Below are 18,646 nucleotides of genomic sequence, written 5' to 3' on the forward strand. Positions count from 1 at the left end.
TTATTCCCAATTTTTTGAATTTTTCGAAATTTTCCCAAATTTTTTGGAGTTTTCCGCTATTTTTGTGAATTTTTCCCATTTTTTCCGAATTTTTCCAAATTTTCTTGAGTTTTCCAACATTTTCCAACATTTTTCTGAATTTTAAAATTTTTCAGAATGACTTGCACTTTTTTTCGCCTCCGAAAAAGTGAATTTCGGGCCCGCCACCAGGCCCGAAGTACCAGGCGCACAGAAACGCATAGTAGGTAGATTCTGGTTTCACATAGGTTCCACAAACCACCAAAGACACAAACCTATTCAGCCAAGACACCACCCAGTGGATCCAAGCTCATCCCGTGACGTCACGGACTTTCAGAGGCTGAAATTTTTAAAATTCCCGGCCGCTACCAGGCTGAAGTACCAGGCGAACAGAAACGCATAGTAGGTGGATTCCATTTTTTGAAATGGTTTTTTGTGAATAACTCGGCCATTTGGCCACTAATCCCGGATTGTTGTATGTCATAAAATGCAGAAAAATACGGCCCATCTACCTGGCTAACAAAGTCTGGTATTGGCCAAGTTAGCACGGAGTGGTTAACAAATTTGACTTTAATATTTATTTTTAAATGTTCTTTAGTTTATATCTCCGTCATTTTCCAACCGATCGGGAAGCAAAGTACAATTCCTGGATCAGGACTTTAATCTCCATCGAACTGCATCAAAGGATCCTCATGAAATCCTGATGTTCATCACAAATGGCGATGCTGATCCTTTTCTAAAATATGACTCCCGCTCGACATTTTGTTGTTGGATTCTGACGATCCTTGGATGCAGATCGAAGGATGTTCATGTCCTGATTCCAAAATTATATTCCATTTTAAAATCGGTTGAAAAAGTGCCGAGATATAAACAAACCAATTTATAAAAAAATATTTCTAAGCCAAATTTCTTTCCCACTCCGTGTTAACTTGGCTAATACCGTATTTTGTTAGCCAGGTAGATGAGCCGTATTTTTCTGCATTTTTTGACATACCACAATCTGGGCTTAGATGTCAAATGGCGGAGTTATTCACAAAAAACAGTTTCAAAAAATGGAATCCACCTACTACACGTTTCTGTTCGCCTGGTACTTCAGCCTGGTAGCGGCCGGGAATTTCAAAAATTTCAGCCTCTGAAATCTGTGACGTCACGGATTGAACTTGGAACTTTTAGAAAAGCTTAATGAGCGCGGGCGGGAACTTTTTTGAATTTGAATTTGAATTTAACGGTCTTCGATCAACTTACAATCCACACAAGTTCCACATAGGATCCACACATGACCCACATAGGTTCTACACAAGACCCACATAGGATCCACACAGGTCCCACATAGAATCCACATTCCACCAAAGACACGAACCTGTTCAGCCAAGACACAACCCAGTGGATAAAAGCTCTGCCCGTGACGTCACAGATTTTCGAGGCTGAAATTTTTTAAGTTTCAGGCCACTACCAGGCTCGGAGTACCAGGCGAACAGAAACGCATTGTAGGTGAATTCTATTTTTCGAAAGTGTTTTTTGTGAATAACTCGGCCATTTGGCCACTAATCCGGGATTGTTGTATGTCATAAAATGCATAAAAATACGGCCCATCTACCCGGCTAACAAAATCTGGTATTGGCCAAGTTAACACAGAGTGGTAAGAAAATTGGGCTTAGAAATATTTTTTTATAAATTGGTTTGTTTATATCTCGGCACTTTTCCAACCGATCTTAGAATAAAATATATTTTTGGAATCAGGACATGAATATCCTTCGATCTGCATCAAAATATTTTCGAAATCCAACAGCAAAATGTCGAGCGACAGTCATACTTTAGAAATGGATCGGTATCACCATTTACGATGTAGATCAGGATATTTAAAGGATCCTTTGATGCAATTCGAAGGACATTAAGGTCCTGATCCAGGAATAATACTTTTCTTCCCGATCGGTTGAAAAATGACCGAGATATAACCAAATGAACTTTAAAAAATAAATATTTCAAATAAATTTATTAGCCACTCCGTGTTAACTTGGCCAATACCAGGCTTAGGTAGCCAGGTAGATGGACCGTATTTTTCCACTTTTTTTGAGCCATCAAAATCCACGATTGGATGCCAAATGGCTGAGTTATTCACAAAAAACAGTTTGAAAAATAAGAATCCACCTACTGCACGTTTCTGTTCGCCTGGTACTTCGAGCCTGGTAGCGGGCCGAAATCCACTTTTTCGAAGCCGCAAAAAAGTGCAAGTCATTCTGAAAAATTAAAAAATTCAGAAAAATTCTGGAAAATGCTGGAAAACTCAAGAAAATTTTGGAAAATAGGAAAACCGTATAAAAAATCGGATTTTTCGATTTTTGCTGAAAACTTGTTGTAACTTACTATCGATAGTGCGCTTACAGCACATAAACGTGCGCTTACAGCACATAAACTTGCGCTTACAGCACATAAACTTGCGCTTACAGCACATAAACGTGCGCTTACAGCACATAAACGTGCGCTTACAGCACATAAACTTGCGCTTACAGCACATAAACGTGCGATAGTGCGCTTTACAGCACATCAAGTGGGCGATAGTGCGCTTTGCAGCACATCAGCTGTGCTATAGTGCGCAAAATGGAATCGGATTGACTATCGATATTGCGTTGTAATAATATCGAAACGGTCGAAAATGAGTTGTTCGATATCGAAAAACGTGGTATGCAGTTCGGTGGACATTCGAGCGCTGATTCCGAAAGTGTACGGCGTTGCCAGATCGGGCCAGAAATAAAGATTCTAGAGCCCATATCTCGGCCATTTGGGGTCTTATCTGGCAACGCTTGGCATTTTCGGAATCAGCACTCGATTGTCCATCGAACTGCATACCACGTTTTTCGATATCGAACAACTCATTTTCGACCGATTTTTCGCAAAAATGGAAAGGCTATACATCACGATTTTTTCCAATTTTCGCGGAAAAATTTTTTGTCTGATTTTGACAAAATTGGTATGCAATTCGATAGACTTTGGGGCGCTGATTCCGAAAATGCCAAGCGTTGCCAGATCGGACCACAAACGGCCGAGATATGGGCTCTAGAAACCCCATTTCTGGCTCGATCTGGCAACGCTTGTCATTTTCGGAATCAGCGCTCGAATGTCCACCGAACTGCATACCACGTTTTTCGATATCGAACAACTCATTTTCGACCGTTTTTTCGAAAAAATGGAAAGGCTATACATCATGATTTTTTTCGATTTTCGCGGGAAAATTTTTTGTTCGATTTCGACAAAATTGGTATGCATTTCGATAGACTTTGGGACGCTGATTCCGAAAATGTACGGCGTTGCCAGATCGGGCCAGAAATAAAGACTCTAGAGCCCATATCTCGGCCATTTGTGGTCTGATCTGGCAACGCTTGACATTTTCGGAATCAGCGTTCGATTGTCCATCGAACTGCATACCACGTTTTTCGATATCGAACAACTCATTTTCGACCGATTTTTCGCAAAAATGGAAAGGCTATACATCACGATTTTTTCCGATTTTCGCCGAAAATTTTTTTGTCTGATTTTGACAAAATTGGTATGCAATTCGATAGACTTTGGGGCGCTGATTCCGAAAATGCCAAGCGTTGCCAGATCGGACCACAAACGGCCGAGATATGGGCTCTAGAAACCCCATTTCTGGCTCGATCTGGCAACGCTTGTCATTTTCGGAATCAGCGCTCGAATGTCCACCGAACTGCATACCACGTTTTTCGATATCGAACAACTCATTTTCGACCGATTTTTCGCAAAAATGGAAAGGCTATACATCACGATTTTTTCCAATTTTCGCGGAAAAATTTTTTGTCTGATTTTGACAAAATTGGTATGCAATTCGATAGACTTTGGGGCGCTGATTCCGAAAATGCCAAGCGTTGCCAGATCGGACCACAAACGGCCGAGATATGGGCTCTAGAAACCCCATTTCTGGCTCGATCTGGCAACGCTTGTCATTTTCGGAATCAGCGCTCGAATGTCCACCGAACTGCATACCACGTTTTTCGATATCGAACAACTCATTTTCGACCGATTTTTCGCAAAAATGGAAAGGCTATACATCACGATTTTTTCCAATTTTCGCGGAAAAATTTTTTGTCTGATTTTGACAAAATTGGTATGCAATTCGATAGACTTTGGGGCGCTGATTCCGAAAATGCCAAGCGTTGCCAGATCGGACCACAAACGGCCGAGATATGGGCTCTAGAAACCCCATTTCTGGCTCGATCTGGCAACGCTTGACATTTTCGGAATCAGCGTTCGATTGTCCATCGAACTGCATACCACGTTTTTCGATATCGAACAACTCATTTTCGACCGTTTTTTCGAAAAAATGGAAAGGCTATACATCACGATTTTTTCCAATTTTCGCGGAAAAATTTTTTGTCTGATTTTGACAAAATTGGTATGCAATTCGATAGACTTTGGGGCGCTGATTCCGAAAATGCCAAGCGTTGCCAGATCGGACCACAAACGGCCGAGATATGGGCTCTAGAAAGCCCATTTTTGGTCCGATCTGGCAACGCCGTACATTTTCGGAATCAGCGCTCGAATGTCCACCGAACTGCATACCACGTTTTTCGATATCGAACAACTCATTTTCGACCGTTTTTTCGAAAAAATGGAAAGACTATACATCATGATTTTTTTCGATTTTCGCGGGAAAATTTTTTGTTCGATTTCGACAAAATTGGTATGCATTTCGATAGACTTTGGGACGCTGATTCCGAAAATGTACGGCGTTGCCAGATCGGGCCAGAAATAAAGACTCTAGAGCCCATATCTCGGCCATTTGTGGTCTGATCTGGCAACGCTTGACATTTTCGGAATCAGCGTTCGATTGTCCATCGAACTGCATACCACGTTTTTCGATATCGAACAACTCATTTTCGACCGATTTTTCGCAAAAATGGAAAGGCTATACATCACGATTTTTTCCAATTTTCGCGGAAAAATTTTTTGTCTGATTTTGACAAAATTGGTATGCAATTCGATAGACTTTGGGGCGCTGATTCCGAAAATGCCAAGCGTTGCCAGATCGGACCACAAACGGCCGAGATATGGGCTCTAGAAAGCCCATTTTTGGTCCGATCTGGCAACGCCGTACATTTTCGGAATCAGCGCTCGAATGTCCACCGAACTGCATACCACGTTTTTCGATATCGAACAACTCATTTTCGACCGATTTTTCGCAAAAATGGAAAGGCTATACATCACGATTTTTTCCAATTTTCGCGGAAAAATTTTTTGTCTGATTTTGACAAAATTGGTATGCAATTCGATAGACTTTGGGGCGCTGATTCCGAAAATGCCAAGCGTTGCCAGATCGGACCAGAAATGGACCAGACGGAAAAATGCGTACGATGCCCTCAAAAATACCCCTTTTCCCCCATACCACCAACAAACCCCCACAGTCAAGAAACATACACTTTGAATACATTTTATTTATCACCATTACATACATATTCTCAACTCTGGAGTGTATAAGAATTATATAAAATGGCTTAAACTATAAAATATACATATGCACGTACATAAATGCAAACCCAATAATCGCGTTTAAGAATTACATTAAAGGTATTCCGAAAAGGTTAACTTATCGCTAATTTGATGCACTGCGGCCGTGTCTAAATAGAAATCAGCTAACTAGCTAGATTGAAGACAAATGGCATAAGAGTAGACTTAAGTATTTACAATTTGGATTGTCAAATGAATAAATGTCATATATATACAGAACATGCGGGAAAAAAAACAAGCTTAACATAATTGGCATATTGCATAGAAACGTAGGTGTTACAACTAATTATTGCATATAAATTCTGGGATATCTACACGAAAGCTTAAGAATTGCGTTCCTATTTGATGATGATCTCGGCTGGTGGCAGGATGTTGTCCCCGTAGAGGCAGTACCAGATACTCGAGTACCAGATGGTCCGATCCACCCACTCGCTGCCAGCCAGGACATGTCCGATGAAGGGTGCATCGCGAGATCTGCAACAGAGATAATGGATACTATATTAATGTTCAAAAATTAGGCAGATTTCAGTTGTTACCTCATAATCTGCGCTTGCGTGCGCTCCACAAAGGTGATGGCCCAGCTCCACGGAAAGTCCCTTTTCCGCTCGCATCCCAAGTACGCCGTGCTGCTTTGCAGGAAGATCTCCCTCACAATGGTGGTTTTGTCGTTCTTATCCTTTTTCGAAACCACAATCTTGCCATCTCTCAGCTCGCATTGCAGGTTCTTGAAAGTCTTAGTTCTGGAGTCGGCGAATCGCAGCTCCTTGCCAGGTGTCACGGTGGACATATTCTTGACGGCACGTTGGATCTCCCGCAGCATCTCCACCGGACGCACCATCAGGTAGTTGTGCTTGCGATCTTCCTCTGGCCAATAGGACCAATTCAGGATCACGTCGAACACTTTGGTGTCGTGATGCAGGGGGCGTTCCAGGCTGTCGTTGAGAATCACCTCGTACAGGGTAAGCTGGTGGGTCGGCAATTTCATTTTCGCGGAATATTCACGGCACAGCTCGTAGGCGGTTTTGGTGGGCGAAATGGTGGCATTCACCTGGGTTTTTTCCTAAACAATCAAAGGATCAATATATAAACTAAGGGGGTAAGTATAAACAATACTTCTGTGGTATTATCCGGGTTGGGATTCAGGCTGATCCAGATTTTAATGTCACCCGACTGCTTCACTGCATCCTTGAGTGTCTCGGCGGCGGCGTAATACTTTTGCAGGCATGCCAGCATGGCCTGCTCGCGTTTCTGCAAAATAAAATAAAGGTTACATAATAGATCGATTTGGAATTATTTTACTAACCATTTCTTCCGCACTGCAGGGAAATAGATTTTTGTAGAGCAGTATGAGGTCGCTGAGGACATCCGCCTCCTTTTGCGAATAAATCAGTTCGTCGCTCTTCAAATATGTTAAATAATAATTATTTAGTGAAGGATGTAAGGGATAGAGTATAGAGATAGACTATATGTAACTAACCTTTTTGGCCAACAATGTGGGACCCCAGATCATGGTCAGGTTCTGAACACTCATCTTGTTCTTGGACTGTTGCGAGCTGATGAACACCAAATGGTTGACAATTCGACGCAGCGTTTCCCTTTCGATGGCCGAAAGTCTGGCCAGCAGCTCACGGTAAATGGGAATCTTTTCTGCAGCCACGGCCAGTTCTGTGACAAAGACAAAACTATCAGTTAGCTTGCCCAGCAACCGCTCTGGCAGATCGCGCATAAACCGCTTTAGCACATTGGCCACATCGTGCTCGTTGTACTCGTTCCTGGTTATCTCCACATTGAACGCATCCGCGCGGAAGGCGCTCATCAGCTTATGCATGGAGTTCTCCGAACCGGATTTGCGGTATATACCCTCCGACATGGAGCCATGTATGTAAACAAAATTTATACATTTATCCACGATCACGGGCACATCGTAGCGGGTAAGCTGTTGATCTCCCAGAGAAAAGCCATTGTTGTGGGCTACCTCGCGGATAATGTGTCGCCAGATCTTGGTCTCTCGGGCCGAGCTCATAATCATGTACACAGAGTACGGCGGGCAATCGATCATTAGCATAGGTCCGCTTTCCACGTGTAGGTTGTCGATGGATTCGTCGCTTTCCTTGAGGACTGCAAAGATAATTGTTGTACATTTTTGAAACTGTGGCGCTGTTTTCGAAAAAAACGGTGAAAAATGGACATTGGAGCGCTGATTTCAAAACGACTTAAGGCCAATTCGGCGATCTTCATGTTTACCCAAAAATCCGAGCTGTAGAGCGCAACAACGCGTACTGTTAATGGAAATTCTGTGCGCTGTTAAGCGCAATTATGTGCCGTGCGAGCTGTAAAGCGCATAAAAGTGTGCTGTTGAGTGCAAAATTTTGTGCTGTTCAGCGCAAAAGCAAACTAACGATCGATAATATATCGATAAATTAAGGCTGGTAATGGGTGTGTTGGAAAATGGCATGGGCGGTTGCCCGCCATGAATTTTGATTTAAATGAAACAAGTGCGACATATTACAATGAGGACTTCTTACCTATACATCGGGCTTTGCGTAGATCCATTTTTTCGACGTTTCCATTGGACTCACTGACGAAGATCAGACGACGCTGGCTCTTGCGAAGTACCAACCAGGTGCCGCTCCATTCAGAGGTGATCGAGTTCTAATAAAGATATTGACCAAAAAATAACCTTACTGGTTGATTTTAAGAGTCGGGTTACTTACCTTGAGGTAACACCATCCGGCGCGATAATAATGGCAGGTATACTTCACCGGCAGGCTATTGGTGAGACTTTCCAGAATCTTCTGCATCCAAACGCCCCGTTCAGACTCCTTGCCTACACCATATAGATGGGAGACTCTTTGCTGCTTGACGTTGCCCGTCGAGTTGCTGGTCATCAGAAGATTCGGATTCGAGGACATTACATCGCCGGCTCCATTGCCATTTTTGGGCTGCGATGTCGTGATTTCGAAACAATAGAAATGGGTGGCTGTATCGGTGACCCGGCTATTGCTGACACACTGCAAAGTAGTGATAGATTCTAGAGGTATCACCTCCCTGGGCGTTTTCATCTCCTGGTCCAGGAAGGTTTGGAATTGCCGCTCCCGCAGTATGGCCTTGCGGTTTTGCATCTCCTTAAGAATGTCCTCCACCACGCCGGTGGGAAAGCGCACCAATGGACCCTCGTAGCGCACCAGGAGCGGCGACAAGCTGGGTCGTGGTACCATCTGGAGGGCTACCTTTAGATCGGATTGTCGCTGATTCCGGAAACTGGCCTTCCGTTTCATTGCGTCCATCTTAAGCTTGACATTCGAAAAGGCATTTATGGTTTGCCTGAACCGCGAGCCGATCGTATTTCGGCTCTCTGAATCTTTGCTGGACTCCTTAGAGCTGCCGCCAATGGCTTCTAGATAAGTGGGTGGACTATCGCCCTCAATGTTGCTCGAGGACTTTCCAGTGGCAGCGGCGGTGCTGGAACTGGTGGAGCTGCCGGTGGCGGAGTTCTCAGCCACAAACCAATTGGTGCGGTTTCTGGAGGAGCTGGCCAGGTCAACGACTACGTTTCCCTTGCTGGTGGATTCCGGGACCTTGCTCAGGTATGGTTTGACCCTCTCCTCGTCCCGCATCCTCTCCTGATCGGAGTCCAGCATGTTCTCCATACTATCGCTCAACAGATGGGCGTTCTGGTGGACGATCTGTGGTTGTTTTTGGCTCGGAGGGCTCTTGCAGGCGGTGGCCTCCTCCTCGGAGGTGCACATGCTAACGTCGTCCTGTTCCCGTTTGATGGTTCCGTAGGTATCCTCCTCCAGCAGATGCTCCAGCAGCAAAAGCTCATTGCTTTTGTTGGAGCGCGACAGAGTGGAGCATTTGCTATGCAGGGGGTCGAACTCCAGTATGAGGTCCTGGGGCAACGGTGCCCCGCCAACAGCCCCCTCCAAGGACTCGCTGCCCAGTTCCGAGTCCTCGCTGATGCAGGCGAGCTGGTCGGTGACCGGGTTGGGGGTCAGGAGATTGCTGCGACTGCTGCCGGCGGTGGCCATTTCAAAGAGCTTGCCGTAGGTGGCCTCCTGATTGGCGTACACCGGTTCTGGCGAGGATTCGTCCGAGTCCTGGTCCTCCTCTTCGCCGTAGAACTGCCAGGAATCACTCCTATCCGGTTTGGGGGCGTTGGCCTCGGCCTCTAAATTTTTGGCGGATAACAGCAGGGACTCCTCACGCTCCGCCAGCTCGGCGGCTCGATTCAGTTGCTCCAGCTCGGCAGAGTCCACTGGAGGACGTCGCAGCTCTATGTGTTCGTAATTTTTCCGTCGCTTCTGCCTCACTGGCGGCTGCAGGGATGCCGCTTCCAGGCGGAACTGCTCCGACTGCTGGGAGAGGCGGGGTGGCGGAAAAGCTGGCATTGGCAATCTGGGGGACTCGTCTCCATTTCCCGACGAGGAGGAGCTGGTGTTCTGGGCTGGCTGCTGTTGCCTCGGATGGTGGCCGCGTAGCTGGACTCGTTGAGCCGCTTCCTGGGCGAGATTCCTGGCCATTGGCGAGGCACTGGGCGAGGGACGCGCCCTCAGCGCCTCATCGTAGCTGGGCGGCTTGCCCTGCTGCGACTTGGGCACTTCATAGCACTCTTCCTGACCTGGATCCTGGTCCTTGTCCTTCGCCTGCTCCCGCAGATCGGGCAAAGCTCCGTTCCGGTTCAGGGGACTGGAGAACTGGATCGTACTGAATACCTCCGTGTTGGCAATCGTCTGCCGCCGGTCCAGCTCGTCTTCACCTCCGGCTGCTCCGCCCTCGGGTGATCCAGCCTTGTCCTTGGTCCTGCCCAGACTGAAGTTGGAGCCGAACCGCTTGCCGGCGTGCTTCAGACTCCGGCTGGCGTCGGCGCTGAGATTGCTGATCGCCTCCGTGGAGCTCTTGAAGTTCTTGTCCAGCCGCTTCTTGGCTCCCTTGGCCTTGAACGTGATCCTCTCGCCGATGGCCTCGCCCAGTAGCTTGGAGGTGGTGCCCAGGGTTCGCAGCAGGTTCCTAAAAGAGCTCTTATTATTATAAATTCTTATTTATTTTTTATTTAAAGTTAAAAGTAACCATTTCATAGAGTTTAAAGTTAGTACAAAAATCCATAAAGCCAAGTCCTGGAGAGGGTTAGACTACAGAGTGTTCCAAAAGCCAAAAACAAGCATATATTATAGCCTTTCCTTAGGTCCTAATTCCCTTGTCTTTAATTTCCAAAACCAAAGAAACCACAAACTCCACCATTTAGACACCCATTGGAAGTGCGAGGAACGATCTTCAGAGGCAGTCTGGGTTCTATTTTTAGTCCAGCTCCTTGTCATTGATCTTGAACAGACTCTCCAGAGCAGATTCTGTTTAAATACCTTCCCCAGCTCCTGCTCCGACAGCTGCTGGTTGATTTATGGATCTTAAATGGAATTGAAGCCAAACCCCCAAAAGGAAGATACTTCCGCTGGGATCTTTCTATTTTGGGACATTCTTTCTCCAAAAATAGCCTTAAGGAAATTAAGGAAGCATTACGATTCCTATTCCTTTCAGGAAGCTGATTTAATGGAGGATTCTATGAAACTTTACCTTCTTGGCTTTCATTTAAATTTTGAAAATGTTATCAGGAAGCACACAAGACCTAAGCAGGCTGATAATCTTTCGATAAGATATTATCGCCTATAAAGATAATATTTTAACCAAATTCTTTGGCCAAAAAATGATTATTTTATGATGTTTGTTTTTTTTGGCAAATATTTAACCTAAAAACGATGTTTTTTAAAGGCTTCTTAAGGGGGTCTTCTGGTCTAGAGGTACAATATTTAAAGGGTTTTTAAAAATTAAAAGTTAAAATTATTAAAAAGATGTTGTTTGTTGTTGGAAGAGAAGACCCTCTCAAGAGCCTTGACCCTTGACCGCAACCATAGAGAGTACTTCTGGGGTTAACCCCAATTGTTAGTTAAAAAGTTAAATATTTTTAAGTTAGTTTCTACTTTTAAAAAAATTGTGCAAAATATTAAAAATCTTGCAAAAAACCTTGGGCCACAACTTTTCATTTAAAAAAAAGCCCTAAAAAATGCCATTAAAAAAATTAAGTTAAGAGGGAGTGTGGGGAGGGGCGGGGGGGGGAGGAAAAGTGCAAAAAACGGATAACCCAAGGGGTTGGGTGGAAAGGTGGAAATAGGTTTACTTGTCATCCTCCTCATCTTCTTGGGAATCTTGGCCATCGTGGCTGGCGGACTTTTCGGACGACGACTCTGGCTGGCTGGCGGTTGGATGATCTGGACGATCCTCCGGTTCCCCATCCTCCGGAGTCTGTGGATCATCCGGCAATGGCGATGGCGAGGTCGATGGCGAATCTACGCCGTCTACGTACCCGGGTGACTGCGACTTGAACTTGCCGCTCTGCGAGCTCTCGCTGCAGTCCAGTGAGGCGTTCGAGGCATACCGCGAGTCCTCCCGATCCTCGCCCCCCTTGCCCTGGGTGGCGGCGCTGGTGGTGGACATTTCGCTGCAAACGGAGAACCGCTGATCCACAGCTGGCACGTTCAGCGGCTTTGGTGGTACTTGTGGCGCCGCTCGCATCGCCCGCAGCGGCACTACCTCCTCCTCGGCTTCCGGTTCCGGTTCTGGTGGCTGTCGTTGGCGCGGTGCTGGCCGGGGCACTGCATACTCCGGTTCCAGGACATTCTCGTTGGCATCTGGCCCGTAGATCGGCTGCTGCAGGTCCACCACGGCATTGCTCTCCTGGAGGATCAGCTTGTTGTGTCCGCCAGCTGGCAGCTTCTTCTCCGAGCAGTTCCCGTGCAGATTCTCGGCATTGATGTTCAGTTTCTTGAGGTTATTGTTGTTACTGTTGTTGTTGTTGTTGGTTGTGGTGATGTTGTTGGTGCTGGGGGGCCGGATCTCAATGTTTTCGTAGTTGGCGGGCCTCAGTTCCGGGTAGAGGCGACGAGGAGCGGGAACGGGACGAGCCTGCTCCATGGCAGGAACTGGAAATTAAATAAAAATATATATATTTAAAATTAAGAATACTTTTAAAAAATACATTATCTTTGATATGATCCTAAAATCTATTCAGAACTCTATCATAATCTAACTCTAAAAATATATAATTTTTTTTTTAAATCTATCCCACTGTACCCTTGATCTGGCCCATTGTACTTACTAGCTTTTGAAAAAAAATATTGCCTCCTAGAAGGCCTTGGAATTGAAATTTCGGGCCTCAGCCTGTAACCCAGAAATAAAATTCATTCCCAGCCCGGAAAGCGTAGCGAAAGGTTTAAAATTTTCTAATTTTTATAGAATATTTGTTTGTAAATATCAAATTGCAAAATTCCCACCGGTTTTTAGACCTTTTAAATTCAAAGTCTAGTATCCTTCGCGACCTAAAGTAGCCGTCCATCATGAACAAGCAAGAGGAGCTCAAGAAACTCATCGAATACTGCGAGGATGTGACCATCCGCCAGATACACTTTCGATTCGTCGAGGGTGCTGACCAGCCTCTGGAGTTCGCCGAGCACATGCCCTCGATGGAGAAGCTGTTCGCCGCCGAGCCGCGCCTGGGAGCGATTGGCTCCGACTACCTCGGCCTGCCCGAGGAGGTCCTCAACATGGACATTACCACCAAGCTGCCCGGGGAGGGCGACGATCTGGCTGAGATATGCCACGATGTGGGCGACATGGCCCCGAAGAAGCCCGACATCCTGATAGTCACCGGAGTGGTGTGCGCCGTGGGCACATCCGAGGAGGTCCAGGCCAGGTTGAAGCCCCTCATGGACGCCATTGTGCAGGTGCGACCTCTCATGGCGGAGACCATATGCCGCTGTGCCTTCGCTCGCCGCGCCGCCAAAATCCTGAGACGCGCCTACCAGGACATGTACGGCGAGGATTTCAAGCGGGACGAGCCACAGCCCAGCCAGGACAAGGAGGAGGAAGAGGAAGAGGGGGCTCCACCAGCGCAAGAATAGAAAAGCTAATCTGTCAACTAGTTTTGTAATAAATCGCTCCAATAAGTAGCCTACTTTGTGGTTTCAGTTTTACGCAAAAAAAGGATGTCCAGTCAGCATGTCTAGTCATGTTGAAGTTCCAGAGTTTCCAGGGTATATCCCTAAAATCTAAAATATTAAATATTTTCCCCAAAATCCAAATTCTTTTATGATTTAAGAGTCAATACCTACTTAGCCCCTCATTTAAGCCAATAAGGGGTTAGGGTTAGGTATATAGGGTTACCCCTACCTAATAGGGTTGCAGGTCTTTTTGGGATAAGCAGGTAACCCTTTTTCTTTTGTATAAAACCCCCCTCATTCCACAACCTACCTCACACTTGCCAACCATAACCCGAACCGCAAACATGTCCCAGAACCTGACTAAGAACTACCAGATCTTCTGGAGCCACTTGGTGCAACTGCTGATGCAGTTCCTCCAACTGGCACTCTACTGGAACGAGGAGAAGCCCCAGGAAACCAGCCACCCCACCAAGAAGGAAGCTAGAGCCCTGGCGATGGAGTCCTTTGCCGAGGAGCAACTGCAGCGACTGGAGAAACGGGCCCAGGAGCACGCCAAGGTGGAGCTACTGCACCGGATACTCGTCCAGCAGCAGCTGCAGGATCTGGAGCAGCGGCGGCGCATTCGACTGCTGCTGGCCCGCCGCCGCCTGGACTTTTCCAATTAGTCGCAATTATCTCATCATTTATTTAGATTTAAAATTAAGTTTGTTTGCATATTTAAGTGGAAATTAGCCGGGGGACGGGGGGGGGGGGGACTGGCCGGGGGATGATCATTACCCCGACGGCCAAAATCAAAACCAAATAAACGCGAGATATAGGAAATTATAGACACGTGTTTGCATTTCCCTGCACGCCAATCGAAGCTTTCACTTTCCGCTTTCCAAGACGGCCAGAGATCTGCCCAGTTGGCCGGTTTGGAGAACTCCAATCAGCTCGATGGGCTCTCTGATGGAGGAGCTCCTCCATGGGCCTCCTATTGTTTAGCAGTTCCCTGAACTTTTCAACTTGTCCGGTCCGGGCGGGGGGCCTGTCCATTTAAGTGCTCCCTCTCCAAATGCCTCCAAATGGGAGTTGCCATTTCCCCCCTCCACACCCTCTAGACCCTCCAGACTCAATGAATTTGTTTATAAAATTCCGCCATCCATTGTGTGGGGATTGTGGGGTGCTCTTTCTGGAGTGCCCTCCTTTCTCCTCCCCAAGTTGGATGAATGAACTTGGGATGAGTCATCGCTGAGCGTTCTGCTTCCCGTTGAATATATACGCGATATATACCCGATATTCTACTATAATTTCTGGGCTATGCGCTGGGGAGCTTCACGAATCGATGATTAATTCCTCATAGCCTCACAGCAGACTATCAAAATTTCCGAGGCCCGAGACCCGAGCCCCGAGACCCGACGGGTGAATCAATTGTTTTGTAACCCTCGCCACTCTATCACTGGCATTCACCTATTTTCGCAGATAGTCTTGAAGAGATCACCTACGCCTCCATATACTACTCACTCGCATACTTTCGATTCGCACTGTAGCTATATAGTATACAGGTCTATATAATATAGACCCAGTATATACGACAGATATCGCTTGTATTTTTAGTGGCTGGACAGAGAGAGAGCGAGAGAGACTGTGGCGATAAGAATGACAATTCTGGGCAATGGGTTTCGGTTTCCCAATAGATCATTAATGGAAATTGGGGGGCTTACAAGGACTGCAGCTATAGCCGAATGGTGATTGATTCCGGGGGTCTGGTGCTGGGTCTGGGTCTGGGCTCTGGGAAAAGATAGATACTTGGCCGCCCAAGTACCGGACGCTTTTGAAAGGCTTATCGCCCTCCGATAATGCCCAGCCGGGTGGCTTCTTCTCGTATTTCTGCAAACGTTTGCGGTTACGATTTGGGTTTTATTTTTCATTAGCCTGGCCGAGTACACTGCAAGAAATAAGCACAATGTCCGGATCAACTTCTCGGATTTCGTTTATTTTTGGCACATTGCTCCAATTGGGCTAAAAAACGAGCAATTATGGCCTCTAATTGTGCACACTTCCGCTGGAGTAGAACATTTGTTTGTCAATATCCACCACTCATGGGCACTGGGAGACACTCATGAGCATCTGCAATTGGATCTCTTTATTATTCGTCGCTTATTCGAATGAATCACTTGGCTTCTTTGTTGCTTTGTTAGTTTTTTTTTATTTTTTTTTAATTTTTTACTAATTACAGCACATTTTCCATGGACCAAGAGTAATGCAAGTGCCTATTCCATGGCTACTCACAGCAGGGGTTAGAATTTTAGAATTCTATCGATAATTATCGAGAAATTTGTAAAAAATCGAATTATACGAGATATTTCATATATAATCTTAAGATTCTAATTTCATACTATTTTAGAAAAGGTCTACAAATTATTTAAAACCAGAATATATATTCAGTGGCTCTGTATTCCATTTCTTTACTTTGTATCTTTAAAAAAATATAGAAAATATAGAAATGAAAGCCCAGAAACATCTGAAAACCTGAATAACTACTTCATAAACTCTGCAAGCTTTGGATAAATAATAAAAATATAATAGAGACCTCCCTGAAGAGCCACTATCGCCACCGCAAGTGCCTCGAGTGTACAATGTAGTGCATGTACCATGAATCACGGGCCAGAGTTGAGCTTTGTTTTTATTTATGTTTTTTAATGCGATAAGCGTTAAAATAAGCTGAGCCAACGGTTCAGCATACAAGTCGTATATTCCTGAGACTCGTATTCATGCAAAAAAAAAGATAGAAAAAGACTGCAGGAAATGGGAACAGATAGCTTAGCACTCGACTTAACGCTTCCATGGCCCCAATTATATAAGAAAAGTCTGAAAAAGGGGGAAGCCACCGGGCCTGGTCAGAAGAAGCGGCTATTTTAGCTCGATTTCCAAGTTGTTTGACGGCATTTTTTGTCGTGTCGTGTTGTTGTTGCCATCGATTTGTGATTTGATTTACACACTGAAAAATCACACACGAACACCGCTGTACACCTGTACAGGTATGGTACATGCATACAGGTACAGGGACAGGTACAGGTATTTGAAGAGACAGGTAGGTAACAAAAAAGCAGTCGCCGCGCCTGCGCAGACAGCGCAGAAATGGAAATAGAACTTAAGGAATGGGGGGTAGACTCACTTGATTACCTGGCCAACAGTAACTGTAATGGGTAATGACCAGGTGATCCAGGTGGAAAAAGACAAACAAACAAAGCCAGTTGGGGCAGCTTTTTGCCAGGGCCAGGGGGATTTAAAAGCGCGCTAATATTTACAAATATTATAGAAGAGATTTCGATATTTTGGATATTTCTTTGTAGCTTTTAGCTTCAAAATTATAAATTATAAAATTGAAAAATGAAAAACTACTTAAAACAATTAAGTCTTTGTCTGAAAACTACCATTATCGTGACCTGTCTCTCCAAGTCCCTTCCAAAAAAAGTATTCTATTGATCATTTATTGAAAAAGTTGTGCCATGAAAGTCAAAGGGAAAACTGAAAATTGATGTCGGTTTTTGGCCAGCTTAATATGTTTATAATTGGTTTAATTGCTAAACAATTAAGAAGCCCATGAAGTCCATGAGTTGATACAAACAACAACCACAACAACAACTAGAAAATGTGCCAAAAGTCTGGGTAGCCAAAGGCAGGGCAAACAAAGAGGGGGAGACACTGTTGGCATTTTTGTGTCAACAGGTGACTGACTGACTGTTCTATTGGCTAAAAAGAGTAGCCACTATTTGTAGCGGATCTCTCTCTTTTTGACATACACACTAACTACCAATACCAATACAGATTCGCAAAAATGGGAGCGATAAGCAGTTATAAGCGAAACGTTACACCTAAGGTCACAATAGTGGTGTTTTTACAAGAACATTACAATGGTAACACTTTTAAGAGATCTTGAAGGGGAAAATTTTATAAAAATATTTAAATTATTTTTTCAATTGTTTCGAACGAAAATTCTCAGTTTATATAACTCAAAAAAACAATTAAAATTACTATCTATTTTGATAGATTAATAGCCTTATCTGTCGACTGTTATCAATGCAGCAAACTATTTTAAAAATGTGGTATAATGGAACCTATCTTATAGAATATATATATTCGTTTATATTGATTAAAGCGCATTTTTCGAAATCGCCACAACAGAGTATAGGGGCGCCCGCTTAAACCAACATTTTCACCCTCTTCTGGGTGGTGGTTATGGCTTTAATAAAAATGTAGTGCAAAGTCATAAAAACCCAAATGTATATATAAAAACTTTTACCTTTCGCTTTTTCTTCGCCGCCAGCCAATATAAATTTCGTATGCAATTATGCGTGCTTTTTCTTATACTTTTTGTTCACCAAACAAAACAAAAAAAAAAACTCGAAAAAAAAGAAAACAAAATGTTAAAACGAGTTAGCGCGAGGAGAGGGGGGAGAATGATCGTCAAGTCTGAATTAAGATTTCTCACACATATTGCACTGATTTGGAACCGATCATTGTTGTTGTTGTTGTTGACTCAATTCTTTCGATTGACACACTTTGGCAAACACTTGCTTTGCGGCAGCTCGCTTTTCTTATTTATTTATGATTTTCTGAATGAATCACTTGCAACTACCCCTCTCGGCACTCGATCGCACAAACACACACCTTAACTTGCATTGTTTGTATTGCCCCGCCCCGTCTTGCCTGATAAAATGATCAGCAAGAAGGAGTCCGCACAGCACATCAACAATTACTTAAATGACACTACACACTGCAGCAGTGGCTGCAACCTGAATTGTTGTTATATTCACTATCTGCCGATCCGAAGCCAATTCCATTCTTTGTTGTTCTGATATTCACTAGTGGTGGACAAGATCTGTAGAGATGAGCGAAAATGATAGTGGTGGGGGAAAATGATAGTGATGGACAAGAGTAACAGTGATGGGAGAAACTGGTAGAGATGGGAAATAGTATTAGGGATGGGGGAAAATGATAGTGATGGGCAAGAGTAATAGTGATGGGAGAAACTGATAGAGATGGGCAATAGTATTAGGGATGGGTGAAAATGATAGTGATGGGCAAGAGCAATAGTGATGGGAGAAACTGATAGAGATGGGCAATAGTATTAG

The 18,646-nt window shown here is 44.7% G+C and overlaps 2 protein-coding genes across 5 annotated transcripts; one reads left to right on the forward strand and one right to left on the reverse strand.

Annotated features, from left to right (window-relative positions):
• Nucleotides 1–5,445: 5,445 nt before the first annotated feature.
• RhoGAP15B (RhoGAP_ARAP and RA_ARAPs domain-containing protein RhoGAP15B) lies at nucleotides 5,446–18,434 on the reverse strand. 3 transcript variants are annotated; one of them, XM_017239273.2, is made up of 9 exons: nucleotides 17,815–18,430; nucleotides 11,897–12,512; nucleotides 8,253–10,548; nucleotides 8,064–8,190; nucleotides 7,016–7,656; nucleotides 6,842–6,937; nucleotides 6,652–6,786; nucleotides 6,075–6,598; nucleotides 5,446–6,012 (listed from the first exon to the last, which is right to left on the reverse strand). In XM_017239273.2, exons 2-9 carry the CDS (start codon nucleotides 12,502–12,504, stop codon nucleotides 5,877–5,879), a joined length of 4,563 nt encoding a protein of 1,520 aa, XP_017094762.2. In that variant the 5' UTR covers nucleotides 12,505–12,512; nucleotides 17,815–18,430; the 3' UTR covers nucleotides 5,446–5,876. The 3 variants fall into 3 exon arrangements, with proteins under 3 accessions (XP_017094762.2, XP_017094761.2, XP_070132349.1); XM_017239272.2 differs by having other exon boundaries at nucleotides 11,711–12,512; XM_070276248.1 differs by lacking the exon at nucleotides 5,446–6,012 and having other exon boundaries at nucleotides 6,457–6,598; nucleotides 6,842–6,935; nucleotides 11,711–12,512; nucleotides 17,815–18,434.
• Nucleotides 13,604–14,271, forward strand: LOC108123876 (uncharacterized). 2 transcript variants are annotated; one of them, XM_070276388.1, is made up of 2 exons: nucleotides 13,604–13,792; nucleotides 13,883–14,271. In XM_070276388.1, the coding sequence occupies exon 2, from the start codon at nucleotides 13,934–13,936 to the stop codon at nucleotides 14,192–14,194; it is 261 nt and encodes an 86-aa protein (XP_070132489.1). In that variant the 5' UTR covers nucleotides 13,604–13,792; nucleotides 13,883–13,933; the 3' UTR covers nucleotides 14,195–14,271. The 2 variants fall into 2 exon arrangements, with proteins under 2 accessions (XP_070132489.1, XP_017094764.2); XM_017239275.3 differs by lacking the exon at nucleotides 13,604–13,792 and having other exon boundaries at nucleotides 13,840–14,271.
• Nucleotides 18,435–18,646: the final 212 nt, after the last annotated feature.

This window comes from Drosophila bipectinata, chromosome XR (genome assembly GCF_030179905.1).
Source record: "Drosophila bipectinata strain 14024-0381.07 chromosome XR, DbipHiC1v2, whole genome shotgun sequence".
Lineage (NCBI taxonomy): Eukaryota > Metazoa > Arthropoda > Insecta > Diptera > Drosophilidae > Drosophila > Drosophila bipectinata.